The sequence below is a fragment of the Podarcis pityusensis genome, assembly GCF_964106645.2.
Source record: "Podarcis pityusensis genome assembly, chromosome: 1".
Taxonomy (NCBI): domain Eukaryota; kingdom Metazoa; phylum Chordata; class Lepidosauria; order Squamata; family Lacertidae; genus Podarcis; species Podarcis pityusensis.
The window spans coordinates 121,906,511-121,922,326 of NC_138028.1; the positions used below are offsets into that span (position 1 = coordinate 121,906,511).

General features: G+C 48.2%; 2 protein-coding genes across 3 annotated transcripts in view; one reads left to right on the forward strand and one right to left on the reverse strand.

The window, feature by feature from the left end:
* Nucleotides 1-15,166, reverse strand: ORMDL1 (ORMDL sphingolipid biosynthesis regulator 1). Of its 2 annotated transcripts, none has more exons than XM_080973181.1 (4): nucleotides 15,031-15,166; nucleotides 12,386-12,573; nucleotides 2,442-2,593; nucleotides 1-1,968 (listed from the first exon to the last, which is right to left on the reverse strand). In XM_080973181.1, exons 2-4 carry the CDS (start codon nucleotides 12,557-12,559, stop codon nucleotides 1,833-1,835), a joined length of 462 nt encoding a protein of 153 aa, XP_080829307.1. In that variant the 5' UTR covers nucleotides 12,560-12,573; nucleotides 15,031-15,166; the 3' UTR covers nucleotides 1-1,832. The 2 variants fall into 2 exon arrangements, with proteins under 2 accessions (XP_080829307.1, XP_080829308.1); XM_080973182.1 differs by having other exon boundaries at nucleotides 15,067-15,165.
* The window catches only part of PMS1 (PMS1 homolog 1, mismatch repair system component), a 62,345-nt gene continuing 61,690 nt past the window's right edge, over nucleotides 15,162-15,816 (forward strand). Inside the window, exon 1 of the mRNA XM_081023916.1 lies at nucleotides 15,162-15,350. The gene's annotated coding sequence lies outside the window, so the exon portion shown is untranslated. The remainder of the gene's footprint in view (nucleotides 15,351-15,816) is intronic.

The following is a 15,816-nucleotide window of genomic DNA, read 5'->3' on the forward strand; positions in this document are numbered from 1 at the left end:
TTCTTGGGGCATTTATTCTTTAATCTGAATAAATCACAGAAATCAGATTTGAGGGGAAATGTCAAAAGGCAGACAGAAAACCCTTACCACATCAATGTCTTAGATAACTGTTGAAAATGCTTCTTACTCAATTCTTCATACATTTTTAGTATGTAGTGTTTCAAACACTAGCCCTACATTACAACTATAATTCTATTTACAATTCGTTATGCTTGCTTCTTATTTTGGTACAGCGAACTGTACTTAACAATGCACTGTACTGATATGATCAGTCTCAAAGTCATTCATTTTATTAATATAAAACATTGATATTTTAACAGACATTTCCAGAGTCCAAGGAAAGTATAGTTTATTGAAAGTAGCCCATTAGTGCATAACCACTACTAGCTTGAAGTCAATGAGGCAGAGTCTTAATTGAAGCAAGGTGCTTTTCTTTGCTACCAAGTCACAGCCATTCCCCATTCAACAGGGGGAAACACAAGCCTCTTCCTTGGGTCACACAAAATGATTTATCCAAGAGGTATTTGCCACATCAGGTTGTTTGTGCATATGCTGATACAGGGTGTGGTAGTACCAAACACGGAAACAAAGACCTTAAGCTCTTAAGGAAAAAAAATCCCCCAGTTTACAGTTCTAATCAAGCCTGCAGTCCACCCTTAATTTTCACAACTTGCGTAAAGCACAAGGGGGTGGATGCGGAAATCTGGAGGCAGCAAAATACGGTGTTGTGTGTTTCCCATTGCGTGGCAATTTCCAGCCGAGTACAGGCAATGAATGTTTTGCACGTGTCCAATATGTGTGTGACTGCACACGTGCGACGAGGAAGTATCCGGAAAAGGGGGCCTGGGCACAACAGAGCAGAGCGGGCTTATGCGAACTCAGCCGACGAACACTGGGGTCAGGCCCACGACCTCCATACAAAATGGTTGTTGCCTGTACAAGGCCAGATATTCCACTGGAGACAGTGTTTCTATTAGCTGAAACAGGGCTCTCATTTTTGCGAGCCATCTCTGGAAGTGAAAAATTATTTAGCGGTTTACACTGAAGGCGAAATATCTCGGTCTTAATGAACCCAACCACTAAGGTCAGCCAAAGCGGAAAAGAACCCAGTTCTACAGATCATTTTGTAAGTTTAGATACTCTGAACGTTTTAGAACGATCAGCTTTGTCTGGAAAACATTACTGATTGGTTGAAATTGGTATGAAACAAAGACTTTAAATTTGACCTCAGCCCCCTGAACCGATAAGGCATGAAATCCATTACAATGGAGTCACAGCACTTGCTAGTATAATATTAACCTGGCAACTCCTGCAGCTGGAGATAAAACCCTGGATGTAAAATAATAACATTAAAAAACACCCAAAAAGCATTAACTGGCTACTTTACAGCATTTAAACCATACTCATCTCTTACAGTGGAGAACTTGGGCAATTCCCCTTCTTTTCCTAATGCACTTTGCGTTACCACAGCTGTCTTAAGCTTGTGAAACATTATGCCTATGCTTCAATCAAATTACTCATTCTCCTTTTGAGACTCATTTATGCTAGCCTGGCATATATCCTGCCAGTGCACCTAACATAATAGAACTAGGCCTGCCCAGCTCCTTATGCAAAGCCTTTCCTCCAAAGATATACCACTTAAGTTTGATACGTCTTGAGAAAGTCTTACTCCTCTCCCATATAGCTTTGAAAGAATAGCACACATCTTGGGAGTAGAAAGTCTTGTTGTAGATTGTTAGAGAAGTGGCACTGCAAACTGTTCCTTCCGCCAAGGGAAACAAGCAGCCAATGCCACGTTTTGGTCAGATTGCTCTTAGTTTCGTTTCTCCTGCTTAATACTTGTTGATCCCAAAGATTCTGACTCCGTGCAGCTGCGGCAACTTCGGAATAAGTACGCTTAAGAGAGAAGCTGTGTTTAGGATGAAATGTCCCGGATCATATTTTGTGTAGAAGCTTGCCAGGAAATACCTGCAGAAAAACAAAGGGGGAGTGAATACAGGGCAGAAGGAAAGAAATTTCTTTTTAATGAAGGGCATGCATAAAATTACCACTTCAGAACTGACAATTGGTTCAAGGGGAAAATCTCAGCAAAGAATATGCATTTATTACAAATTATTTCCAACTGCAGAAGTCACAGGAACACTACAGTAGGTGTGTGTTTCCTGAGGGCAGGAACAGCAATAAGATTATGTTTCTAAGCAGCCAAACAGAAAAAAATGAGTTCTTTTGTTTGAGGAATTACTGAACTCAGTGGGACTTACTTCTGAGTAGACAAGTAAAGGATTGTGTAAAACATATGTGACCCCAATATTATTTTTTGCAGATTTCACACATTGTTACCCTATGCAGTAACTGAATTTTCACATCCAATATTACTGTTTCACAATTTCCAGACTACAAACACTGCCATAGTTGAACTTGGAAAAAACAAAGAAACCTACAAAATAATTGGAGAGATTGTGAAGAATTTCCGGGAGGATGTAAACTGCACGCCGTAGTCCAGCTGCTCCCAGTGCGTCAGCAGCCTTGCTTTACCTTGGTCAGGTGTTTCAAATGGTGTCCCCTTTACAGCATGCAAAAATACATACATTCCCTGCGGAGAAAAAATAAAATAAAAGAAGGCAAGCTATGGCATTATTAGAAAACCACACAGAATCTCTGTGAGAAATAATCATGCCACATTAAGAACTGCTATTGAATGAAAAGAGGAATTTGTTCTGTGTTTTCATATGTGCCCATGCTTGACAAATGACTACGCAGAAATGGCAAGACAAATGGTGATTGTCCTCAGTGGCTAGCCTCCATGTCACACCCTCCTTAGCTTATTATTTTGGAAAAGTTGAATAGTTGATAAAGAAACGGACTGTGTGGTCTTTCTCAAAACCCTATGAATGGGGGTGGCTAACTTCAGCCAAAGCAAAATTTTTGGCCCTGCAAGACTCCTCTGATTTTGAACAACAACAACAAAAAGGGTGGGGGGGATTAAAGTACACATAACACTGGATGAGGCGAAGGGGAGAGGTTTAAAGTTCTCTACTCTATTTAGGGCTTTAATGGGGATCCAGATTGCTACTTCCCTGCCCATCGACTGAACATGTGATGATCCCTTCTCTTCAGCTGATCTGCACAGAGGGGGGCACCTACACTAACGTTGGAAGGCAGCAATGTTAAGTACCGTATTTTTTGCTGTATAAGACTCACTTTTTCCCTCCTAAAAAGTAAGGGGAAATGTGCGTGTGCGTCTTATGGAGCGAATGCAGGCTGCGCAGCTATCCCAGAAGCCAGAACAGCAAGAGGGATTGCTGCTTTCACTGCGCAGCGATCCCTCTTGCTGTTCTGGCTTCTGAGATTCAGAATATTTTTTTCTTGTTTTCCTCCTCCAAAAACTAGGTGCGTCTTGTGGTCTGGTGCGTCTTATAGAGCGAAAAATACGGTAAATCCCAGGCCTTGTTTCTGAATAGAACTGCCCAGTATTGAGCTGAAAGTCACACCAATGTTGGAGAAATTCACAACTGGGGGTGCGACCCAAATAAGCTGATTTAAAGGCAATTTGAGGTAGGGACAGTGATGCACCGGTGAGTTTCACAATAGGAGCTCTCAAGTAACAAGTCGTTTATTTCTCAAGTATGTCTCTTTAGGTGTCAAGGGTGTTGAGTGTCCTCAACATTGCACTCCCTTCAATTGAAGGAGAACATAGCATTCCAACCGCCCATCTTCCAGGGGTTTCAAAGTCAAAATGGTTTTGTAAGGTTCTCCCTTCGATTTTTGCATTGGTTTTGTGCAAAACAGGATCAATTCCCAGGCTGCACCCAGTTGGGAAATTTCTGAAACGTTAAGCAGCATGTAAATGTTTTCAATAAATAAAATAATCAAGTCTGTGATACCTAAAGGGCACGGCAGGACAAGGCGGCTCCTGAATCTTCACTCTAAATCACCTTTCCCCCCTCAACCACAAACTGAAGGTGCAAATTGAAGGCAGGGCCCGAAATATGACTTTGCTGTTGTGGCCTCCCCACATGAACTCCCTTTCTTCATTGTGATGGGACGATGAGCTGCTTGTGTGTAAAATCCTAGTCCCTCAGAGTTTGGTCAAGTTTGCAAACCTCTGTCTGTAACGGAGCCCCTTAAACATGGCTCCGTCAGTCGCTGGCAGATTCCGACAGTGGTTGCTTTCGGAATCGCTTCCAACATAAAAGCTCCTTAACGGAAACACGTCTTCTGGACTCTCTGCGTGACAGTTTCCGGCGAGGAGTGGGTGTCCCTACAGGAGGTCCTGAAACCTCCCCACTGTTTTCGCTGGAAGTGTCTCTGAGCCATCCCTCCAGCTCCCTTTCCCTCAGCTCAGCTCCTCTCCCCCTACTGGTTCCCTCTTCAGCTGCTGAGTCTCTCCCAACCTGTGTGAGCCCTTTCACTTCCCTTCCTTCCGATGGCAGTTCCCTGACATCCACCTCCCCTCCAGGGCCCCCTTCATCCCCTCTCGCCCCCTCCTCTACGGGCGGTGAGGAGGCAAAACCCCGGAATGAACTTCCTTCATCTTCCGATGTCCCGAACACTTCTCTCCACCTGTTGCGGTTCCTGGTCTCGAAGTACTCCTCCTCCTCAGAGTCCATCTCCCCTTCCCCTTCCGATTCCGAGAATCCTTCCAACTCCTCCTCCTCATCGGTGGTCCCAAAGTATTCCCTCCGGAACCTCTCCACAGGCTGAGGTTTCCTTGGGAACCTTTGATGGAACGTTTCTATCAATACCTCGTCATTGATATCTTCTGCCATTACCCAAGTGTTTTCTGACTCCGGTTCTCCTTCCCACGCTACCAAATACTCCACCTGATCCCCCTTCCATCTGGCGTCGAGGATTTCTGCCACATGGCTGCTGCATTCCCTTTCTTCTATGACCGGTCCCCGAGTGGCCATCCCTTCTCGTCCCCCCTCATACGGTGACAGTAACGACCTGTGAAATACTGGGTGCAGTTTCATGTGGTTGGGTAACCGGAGCCTGAAAGCCACTGGGTTGACCTGTTGAATGACCTCAAAGGGACCCAATCTCCTGGGTCTTAATTTCTTACAACCTCCTTTGAACGGCAACCCTTGGGTTGACAGCCACACCCTATCTCCCACCCTTATGGTTTCACCTTCCCTTCGGTTCTTGTCTGCCTGCCTCTTGTATTCTTCCTTCGCCCTTTCTAAGTTGAGTTGGAGCTGACGATGGATTGCTTCCATTTCTTCTACAAAATGCTCGGCTGCCGGGACACCCCATCTCTCCCCTTCTCCCCCTGGGAAAGCCCTGGGATGACACCCATAATTAGCCAAGAAGGGGCTCATCCCTGTGGACACATTCTCGGCATTGTTGTAGGCAAATTCCGCCAGCGCCAACTTTTCTACCCAGTCATTCTCTCTGTCATTGACATAACACCTCAGGTATTGCTGGAGGACCCCGTTTGCTCTTTCCGCCTGCCCGTTGGTTTCAGGGTGCCGGGCAGTCGAAAAGTTGACCTCCACCTGCAGTAAGCTCATGAGCTTCCTCCAGAACCTGGAAGTAAATTGTTTTCCTCGGTCTGAGACCACCCTCAATGGCACCCCGTGCAACCTAAAAATGTGTTCTACAAATAACTTCGCTGTCTCTTCCGCCGTGACTGCATGCGAGCAGGCTACAAAGTGGCACATCTTTGTTAGTAGGTCTACCACCACCATGATGGCTGTTTTCCCCTTGGACTTCGGCAGATCAGTCATAAAATCTATCGACACTGCCTCCCAAGGTCGTTCTGGGGTTGGTAAGGGTTCTAATAGCCCCGCCGGTGCCCGCCTCTCCCCTTTGGCTCGCTGGCATTGCTCACACCCTCTTACATACTCCCGTACATCTTCCCTCACCTTAGGCCACCAAAATTCCCTGGTGACCAACCACATGGTTTTGTGTTGTCCAAAATGCCCCGCCGTGGGGCTGTCGTGCAACTGCTTGAGTACCCTCCCCCTTAAGTCTCCTTCAGGGATATACAGTGCCCCTTTGTAATACAAAGCTCCATTTCTTTCCTCGAAACCCCCTGGTTCCTCTCCCTCACCCCTAAGACCTCTGAGCTTATTCTGGGCGTATTCATCATTCTCTGTTTCCTCTACCAGTTCTCTTTGTCCCACCAATGCCGCCCCACACACCCAGCGGTCCTCTGGAATGACATGTCTCTCTTCTGGTGCTCCCTCCCCCTCCAAATATTCAGGTTTGCGTGAGAGAGCGTCCGCCCTAATGTTCTCTGGGCCTGGCACGTAACAAATCTCAAAGTTAAATTTGGAGAACTCCTGGGCCCATCTCACTTGCCGTTGGTTGAGCACTCGTGCCGTCCTCCAATACTCTAGGTTCTTGTGGTCAGTGCACACTTGCACCTTATGTTGTGCGCCAATTAGCAGGTGCCTCCATCTCCGGAACGCCTCATGAATGGCTAGTAGTTCTCGGTCATACACCGTGTAGTTCCTCTCGGATTTGTTCAGCTTTCGCGAAAAAAAGGCACACGGTCTCCACTCTGACTCCTCCTTCCCTGGCTGCAGAAGCACCGCCCCAATAGCTCTGTCTGATGCGTCAGTTTCCACTCTCATCGGTTTTTGTAAATCCACATGCAGGAGTTGTTGTTCCGAGGCGAAGGCCCTTTTTAGTTCCTCAAATGCTCGCTCCGCCTCCTCAGTCCAAACGAACTTCTTCTTACTGCTGAGACAGTCCGTAATGGGCGCCGTCAGGTGGGCAAAGTTTCGGATGAACTTACGATAGAAGTTCCCAAATCCTAGGAACCTCTGCACATCCTTCCTTGTTTTGGGTGTTTTCCATTCCAGCACCGCCTGGACCTTGCCGGGATCCATGGCCAATCCCTTGTCTGACAGGCGATACCCCAGGAATTCCACCTCCTTGGTATGAAACTGACACTTCTCCAGTTTCACCCACAGCTGGTTGGCTTGCAGCCTGCTCAACACTTCTCTGACGTCTCTCACATGCTGCTCCTCATTCTCAGAATACACCAACACGTCGTCTAAGAAGGCCACACAATTCTTGTAAAGCAAAGGCCCCAGGACGTGGTTCATAAACGATTGAAAGCACGCGGAGCCTCCTTGTAGGCCGAAGGGCATAACTAAATATTCAAATGCCCCCAAAGGGGTGAACATGGTGGTTTTCCATTCATCCCCCTTCCTTATTCGTATCAGGTTGTACGCCCCCCTTAGGTCCAGTTTAGTAAAAATCTTTCCCTTCCTGACCCTTGTCAAAATGTCGTCAATCCTGGGCATAGGGAAAGCCACTGGTTCTGACACTGCATTTAAGGCCCTGAAGTCACACACAAGCCTCGGCTTGTTCGTGTTTTTTTTATCCACAAAAAACACTGGGCTGCCCCCCACCGCCCTGGACTCTCTGATGAACCCTCTCTTCAGGTTCTTGTCAATGAACTCTCTTAGCTCCTGCATCTCTCTGTCTGACATGGCGTACAGCTTGCCTACAGGGAGCTGTGCCCCAGGGAGTAAATTGATTTGACAGTCAAAGGGTCTATGCGGGGGTAGTTGGTCAGCTTCCCTTTCGCTGAAGACGTCGCGGAGATCTGCGTATTGTCGTGGTACCTTCACGTTCTCCGTTACTTCAGTCCCTGCTAGGGTGGCTTGGGCCCCTGCCAAACCCTTTCCCTCTTTGCAGTGTTCTAAGCAATGTGCTGAACCAAAAGAAACCACTCTCTGATGCCAGCCCACCAGCGGATCATGTAACGCTAGCCAGCTCATCCCCAATATAATGGGAGCTCCTCCCAAGGTGGCCACATTAAACGCTATCAGTTCGGTGTGCCTTGCCACCTTCATTATCATTGGGACGGTCTGCAAGCTGACTTCTCCTCCCAACAGCTCCCTGCCATCGATCGTGGTCACCTGCAGGGGGTTGCTTAAAGGGATCGTCTGTATCTGGTGTTCAGCTGCAAACTCTTTGCTCATGAAATTGCAGGAGCTGCCTGAGTCCAACAGCGCCTTTATCTTTAGAGGGTGTCCGTTTGGCAGCTCTAGCGCCACTTCTATCACTAGGGCGGGTTTAGGAGGTTCTGGCGTGGGCACTTTCACTGCTCTTTGGCCTGGCTGCTGTGCCCCGACGGTGGCAGCCAGGCGTTGGCTTTTACTTGCTTCGGTATTTCTTCCTCTCTTCCCTCCACAGCTCCTACCATCCCTTGCCATTCCTTCCTCTGGGGGCAGACTCTGGCAAAGTGACCTGGCTGTTGGCAGAGATAGCATTTCCGGGCGCCTTTTCCCTCCTTCTTTCCCCCCTCACTGGGCTTTGAAACTGCGCGCGCGCGCGCTGTTCCGATTTCCATCGGCTCTGCCGGCGGGAAAGTTGGCTCTGGAATGTCTGGAATGCGGAACTCCTTCCAACGTTCCCCCTTCCCTTTCCGCCTCTCCAATGCTCTCGCCTCCTGGCGCGCTCCTATGGTCAGCGCTGATTTGGTCAGCTGGTCCATAGACTCCGCCCTGGGCGCCCGGGAAAGTTCGTCTTTCACAGCCGAAGAAAGCCCTTCTTCAAAGAGCATTTGAATGGGTTCCGCCGATAGATCCCACCCCAATTTATGGATCAACATGGTGAACTCAGTCCAGTACTCACGGACAGATCGGCTCCCTTGTTTGCAAGCCATTAACTGTCTGCGGACCACTCCCTGTTCAATATCGCTGGAAAACATCAGATCCATGGCGCGAAAGAACTTCATCGTGTCCTTTAGGACGTCACTATTCGCTGCCATCAGGGGTCTAACCCAGTCTCTCGCCCCCTTTTCAAGATGCCCAATCACGAAAGCCACTCGTGATTCCTCGTCAGGGAATTCATCAAACTGCAGATTGAGGGCATATTGCATCTCTGTCCGAAAGCCATGATAGTCTTTGGGCTCCCCCCCAAACTTCTGCACCAATCCTGGTACCTTTCTGACGAGCTGGGTGTCTTTCCCCTTTTTGTCTGCATCCTGAGCCCTCCTCTCCTCAAGCCTCGCCGTCTGCAGCGCTAGCTGGACCTCCAACACCCGGTACCTTTCTTCCAGGCTTGGACCCGCTCCAGCTCCTGCTTCTCCGGTTCCGGCTGGGTTGCTCATGATGCCTTCTCCTGCACAAGCTGCTCACGAAGACTGTCGGAATGCTGTGATGGGACGATGAGCTGCTTGTGTGTAAAATCCTAGTCCCTCAGAGTTTGGTCAAGTTTGCAAACCTCTGTCTGTAACGGAGCCCCTTAAACATGGCTCCGTCAGTCGCTGGCAGATTCCGACAGTGGTTGCTTTCGGAATCGCTTCCAACATAAAAGCTCCTTAACGGAAACACGTCTTCTGGACTCTCTGCGTGACAGTTTCCGGCGAGGAGTGGGTGTCCCTACAGGAGGTCCTGAAACCTCCCCACTGTTTTCGCTGGAAGTGTCTCTGAGCCATCCCTCCAGCTCCCTTTCCCTCAGCTCAGCTCCTCTCCCCCTACTGGTTCCCTCTTCAGCTGCTGAGTCTCTCCCAACCTGTGTGAGCCCTTTCACTTCCCTTCCTTCCGATGGCAGTTCCCTGACATTCATATATCATTTGTTCCCTTTTCAACATCAAAAAGTACAGGTAGACTATTTTAATGCTCCAGGTGCTTTTAGGAGCAGCACTGGAGATTTTTTCCTCAGAGAAGAGCAAAAGAAAAGGTAGTCTATAAGCTGGTACTAGAAAGCAATAATTTTAAAAATAATGGCCAGTGTGTTTCTGGAGCTTTGTGTGTTACTCCAGTACAGTAAAAGCGGCTCACTTAAAATTATTTCCTTTCCCTACAACCTACAGGTTAATTAATAGCAGATAATGTGCAAATTATTTTAAGTCTAACATCTCACAGTTCTCCATTCATAGTGCCTGAAATCGAGCAAGTTATCTGCTTGTCACAATCAACACTTAATTCTACAGGCAGCATTAATACTGGCCAGGAGTAATTCATCACAGCTGAGATGTTTTTATAGGTGCGGCACTTAGTAATATTCCCCAAGATGCCTCTTGTGTCCGAAGTTATAAATTTGACTCTTTAAATGTGACATTTAAGGTAAACAAAATAAGAAGCCACTTTGGCTTGCTTTAATCAACCAAATGCCTCCCTGCATAACATTATTCAAAGATTTGCCTGCATCAGCTAAGTCTCTCGGGCCTTTCTAATGACCCCAGAGGCCTAGGCCCTGAGGTGGCACTTTGTTTATCCAGGGGAATATGGCAGTCATAGCATTTCTCATTAAGATTTTACTGCATGCTTAACCTGTTGTGCCAAACAATTGCAAAGCGTTTGCAAAATTAAAACCTGCAGTTGCACACAAGGATCAAAGCTCATCTATATGAAGGTGGTTGCTTCAGGAAGGTATGGCTTGCAACCTAACCCCATCTCTGTGAAGTTAGCGCTGGACAGTCGAGAAGGAGCATGCAACAACAACAACAATTTATTATTTATACCCCGCCCATCTGGCTGGGTTTCCCCAGCCACTCTGGGTGGCTTCCAACAAAATATTAAAATACAATAGTCCGTCAAACATTAAAAGCTTCCCTAAACAGGGCTGCCTTCAGATGTCTTCTAAAAGTCTGGTAGTTGTTTTTCTCTTTGACATCCGGTGGGAGGGTGTTCCGCAGGGTGGGTGCCACTACCGAGAAGGCCCTCTGCCTGGTTCCCTGTAACTTGGCTTCTTGCAGTGAGGGAACTGCCAGAAGGCCCTCAGCGCTGGACCTCAGTGTCTGGGCAAAACGATGGGGGTGGAGACGCTCCTTCACGTATACTGGACCAAGGCCATTTAGGGCTTTAAAGGTCAGCACCAACACTTTGAATTGTGCTCGGAAACGTACTGGGAGTCAGTGTAGGTCTTTCAAGACCGGTGTTATGTGGTCTCCGTTTGCTGTCCCTGTCTAACTGGTGTCCTTTCCACAAAGAATGGGAAATTATTAACCCAGAGCCCCATTGTCTTCACAGAGACCTCTGCAGAACTCTCCCATTCCTCTATGGAGGAGCTAGTTGGAGAGCAGACTTCTTTTCTTGCAGTGGTTAAGTGCCTACTCCTTTAAGAAATGCAAGAGGACCCCAGAAGCCCCCCTCTGGCCATTTTCAAAGGGAGAAGCACACGCAGGCCAGTAGGGAAGTGGCCCATAGGTTCTTGAGAGAGCACGCGTTGCGGTGGGGGCAACCATGACATCCCCTGTTGCTGGGCGGGTTAGTATGAATGGCCACGAATTTGATAGGACACCTACACCTCCAATTGTTGCTGGGGGGGATTTAATGTTGCAAAATTGTTTGATTGATGGGGGTGCTATTTATTCCCTGTGTGCAGTGTTGAGCTTCCTCTTTTCGCTGCGCACATCGGATTACCCGTCCACCCTCCCTATATTTAGGGTTTGTTCGTGCCGACCTTGCTATGCCTGTCATGGGGTCGTCTGCTTTGGAGCAGGGGCCTGGTAGGAATTTTTACCATTTGGCTGATTGGCTGCTGCCATTTGGTTTTTTGCCTACTACATAGCAAATCGTCACAACTTGTAAGGTTGCGGTTAGGCATTGGTTAATTTTGGTTGGTGGAGGGGATGTGGTTGGCTGTGCCTGCCCCTCCAATGCTGCTGCTGCAAGGGTATTCCGGTAAAGGAATCCAGGGGCCCGCCCTGCTCTTGTCCGAACCCCTGGCAAGGGGCTAGGGCCACACAAGAGCCCCTGGGAGCATTTGGGGAGAGCTGAGAGCCTGGCACCCAGCTCTATTCTCTCCCCAAAAATGTCTACCCTTACTGACTTCCGCAGGCTTGCGGTTGTCAGTTCTGTTCCTACCTCTATATGGGAACAGATAGTCACTAACCAATGCCTAAGCAACCACTCACATACTGTAATTCAATAATGTTGTGGCCAAAATTATGCCAAAAACCAAAACAAAGATGTTGTGTGAACTGTGTCTTTATTTGGGGTTGTCCTGGGGGGGCCTCAACACGCAAGTAACACCACCATCAGGAGGGGACCCACAACCCTCAAGCAGCTTAGCTGGGGAGAATCCAGCGCCCTGGATTGAACGCAACTGTTGCTCTAGAGGTCCAATGAAGTCATTTAAATTCCTCACTAGTTTTCAGATAAGCAAGAGTGCTTTCAATGGCCATCTTATTTGAATATTCCTAATGTTTATTTTTGTTCCTGTTTTATGTCCTCGGGTGCGTTAAGAGCCCCCCCCATAGATCATTCTGTATCCAGACGATGAGATTAAACATGTTATTTATCGTCTTGGGAACGGAATGGATTGACTCCAATGACATTTCTGTTTTGACGAATTTCAAGACACTATTCAACAGTTTGTCAATTGTTTTCTGGGAAAGGAGCCTTCTCGGGCCTCTACCTCGTAACAGGTATCTTAGTATCACCTTTCTTTCTCCGTTGCTTTGTAGGGTACTTACCAAATTGTGAATAACATTGGTTAAGGTCCATGCAACCGGAACACTGAAGAACGGGATGCTCAGCAAGACAATATGGAGCAAGCCAACCCCAAGAGCGTACGTGAGCCACATTCCTCTGCTGTTCATTACTCTTGTGTTGGGGTTTACTTCACTGTGGGCAACCCCGACATTCATCTTCTTTTCTTATTCTGAAAAGTAATATTGCAGAAAGGTTGAAAGAAAGTATGCTTTGTCAGGGATACCTGTTACATTCTACATACCACTGGAAGACTACAGACGTGACCATAACAAGTAATTGCTGCACAAAACACCTTTAGCATCTTTCTCATAGGTTAAAACGATATCTGGTATTTCAAAACAGTGTATCACCAACTCCTGGCTTGCTTTTTAACTGCGCTGCAAAATTACACGCACAGTATCTCCATTTTTACAAGCAGACCTATCCCTACCTGGCAGCAATGTTTGTGGCTTAGTGTTTAAGAAGTGCTCGAGTTCAGAGGCACTTTAGTTTCAACAGACTTTAGTTTCATTTGCCTTCAAAGCAACAAAAATTCCACATATATCTCACACACACACACACCTCCCCTGCAAACAAAGAGTTAAGGCTGATGGAAGTTAAATAAGCTTTTTGAATGTTTATAAGCTGTCCGTTTTAGAGGTTACTGCAATTTTATGCAGTTAGTCAATCACAGATCAATTTTATGACATTCCATAGAAGAAATAAGCCAGCCCCCCCCCCCCAAATTAGGGAGGGAAATAAGTTTGATAGAAAGTGTAGTCAATTCCCTACTCAGAAATACTCAGAATTTAAGCATAAAATGTCAACAGTAGTTAACATTAAACATCAGGCTTAAAAACACACACTGAATGCTGATTTCAATGCACTTTATGCAATGTAAAATCAGTCACAGAATTCTGTACACGCAAAAAGGTCAATTTAAGAACAGGTAAATAGGTAAAGGACCCCAAGCTTTGTTTATATTTTGGATGAAAGAAAATGAGAGGGTGTAAGATTGTCAATTTCCTAAAACTCAGCCTTCTTTTTTAAAAAAGAGAGTTCCATTGCATCTTCTTAATAATGGGATCCAGTTTTGTCATTCAAGAAATGACTGACACCAAGGATGAGAATAATTTGCATTATGTTGGGAATAGAGACTTTGTGGAAAGCCTGTGTCAGGTCCGAGTCTTATTGCCAAGGAGACACTAGCAAGTGCGTTGTCAATTTTAAACAGAACGTTCACTCCATTTTCCCTTTTGCATTTCCCTTATTGTACTAGGAGACGCGTAATACCTGACTGGTGAAGGATGCCTCCTTGAAAACAATGTTCAGTTATGCTCTGGTCCCTCCTATATGTGCATACTCACCCACCTGAGTCCCCAAATGAGAATATAGTTTAATGTAAATTGACTGTACACACACACACACACACACACACACACACACAGTAACAATTATTCTCAAGACCAGGCTTCCTCAGCCCTCCAGATGTTTTTTGAGACTACATTTCCCAGCATCCCTGACCACTGGTTCTGCTAGCTAGGGATCATGGGAGTTGTAGGCCACAAACATCTGGAGGGCCAAGGTTGAGGAAGCTGTGGGAGCAAAATCCTCAAGAAAAATGAGTACAAGACCGAAGCCACATCAGCACATAGACTTAGGGCGTTAAAAAAAATGTGCATACTTGAAAATTAATCACTGTCCCAGTAAATCAACCGAGGCTCATCTAGCAATAAAACTGCATCCTTTCTCGAGAGTTGAACTTTTTAGGACTGGAGGTGTTTGGGGCGCTAGCTCCACTAAACCCAAAGCTCTAAAACGGCTTTAGTGGCAAGTATACGGGCGTGTCGCTTGCAAACAACATCTGACTATAAAAGAAAGCGGAGAAGAACTCTTTCCCAATAGTTTGCTCCCAGGGCGAGAGGCCATTGTTTCACCACGTTCTTAAAATGTGCACGCCTCGGGGTGCATTCCTGCTTTGCAACAGGATACACAACTACTGTACGTCTCTCTCTATGGGGTGCAGTATATATGGGGAAAAGGTAAACATCGTTTCCTCCTCCTCCTCGTCCTCCGGCTCACACCCCAGTGTGGGCCAAGCAAAACTGCACGTCTATTTCACCACCACCACCACCCCAAGCTCCGCACAGCTCAAGCCACTTTTTGCGTTCAGCAACCACGCACTAGCAACCACCACCACCACCACCGTGCATTTGTTTCGGCAACGTCTGCATCCATTTCTCTCTCTCCTTGCCAGCAGCACACCAGCCCCGACACCCTGATCATGGCAGATACAACGGGCTCGGCCCGAGCCATGACGGCAGCATACCGAGGATCCTTTGTCTCGAAGCGGAGAGGTGCGCCTTTGCGAAAAAGAAGGGGCACACACCTCTAAAGCAATTGCTGCATTTAAATACCAGAGGCAGCGGCAGCAGCAAGAAAAGGCCTCCGTGCAATGCCTATAGGACGCAGCCGCAGAGCTCTATGCATTGTTCCCCGAAGGGTGCAGCCGCCTTTTGTTGCGCAGAGGAGCCGCGCTTGCACGGAGCGCACGGCCCCGCGCACCGCCGCCGCCGCCACCAGTTGCATAACGACGGCCTTGGCGCCGAGGGCGCGCGCACACACATAAAACCATCCATGCACCTACCTGCCCCGCGGCACAGCGCGCCTTCTTCGCCCTTACCGGGAGGGGAGATGCACTCGGCGACGGACCCTCCTCGGCAGCTCCGGCTCGCTTGCAAACGCCGCCCGACCCTTCTGGCCACCGCCGTGGAACGTTGCCCTGGGAGCAGGCGGAGCAGCTGATTGGCCGGGGCGTCTCGGCCCCGCCCCCGCCGCTGCTCCGGCCGAGGTGTGCGCGCGCGTGTGCGCGAGCGGTGTGGGGAGCGGCTCGGAGCGCGCCTCGTTCCCGGAGGCGGAGAGAAGGGGGAGTTTCTTCGGCCGGCTGGCGTGGCCGCCCCGGAACAGGTAGCGGAGGGCCGGCCTGACGAGCTGCTTTTTTGGGGTGCAGGGAGGGGGGGGCTTTTTGTTTGTTTGTTTTCCCTCGCCTTCCTCTGGCCTCGCGGCGCCGCATAGGAGACAGTTCCCTTCGCCCCAACGCCCCCACCCCCCCATATAAAATATTGCAATATCGGAGGCATTGCAATTCAGTCCGCGTGCATGCACCGCGTCATGCGATCGGTTATGTGGGGTGGGACTTACCTGCCCCCCCCCCCAATATTTTATTCCAGTTGGCACCCCTGCTCCGAGGACCTTGCTGCGCTTTGCTCTAGGCCTGGATTGTGGCACCGGATGCAAGCGAAGGAAGAAGTTGCGCCTTGGCGGAGAGATTATGTGGAGGGTGGGTTTCGAAGCTTTCTGGGGCTAAGAAACTTCAGGTTCTGTTACTTTTGCCACATACACCCCCAGTCCAGTGGCATCTAAAAACTGACCA

Coding starts and splice junctions, on each gene's coding strand:
- ORMDL1 (XM_080973181.1), bottom strand. CDS start 12,559: ATGAATGTCGGGGTTGCCCACAGTGAAGTAAACCCCAACACAAGAGTA. Junction 2,594..12,385: donor CCAATGTTATTCACAATTTG/GTAAGTACCCTA, acceptor TTTTCTCCGCAG/GGAATGTATGTATTTTTGCA. Junction 1,969..2,441: donor ACAATCTCTCCAATTATTTT/GTAGGTTTCTTT, acceptor GTTTTTCTGCAG/GTATTTCCTGGCAAGCTTCT.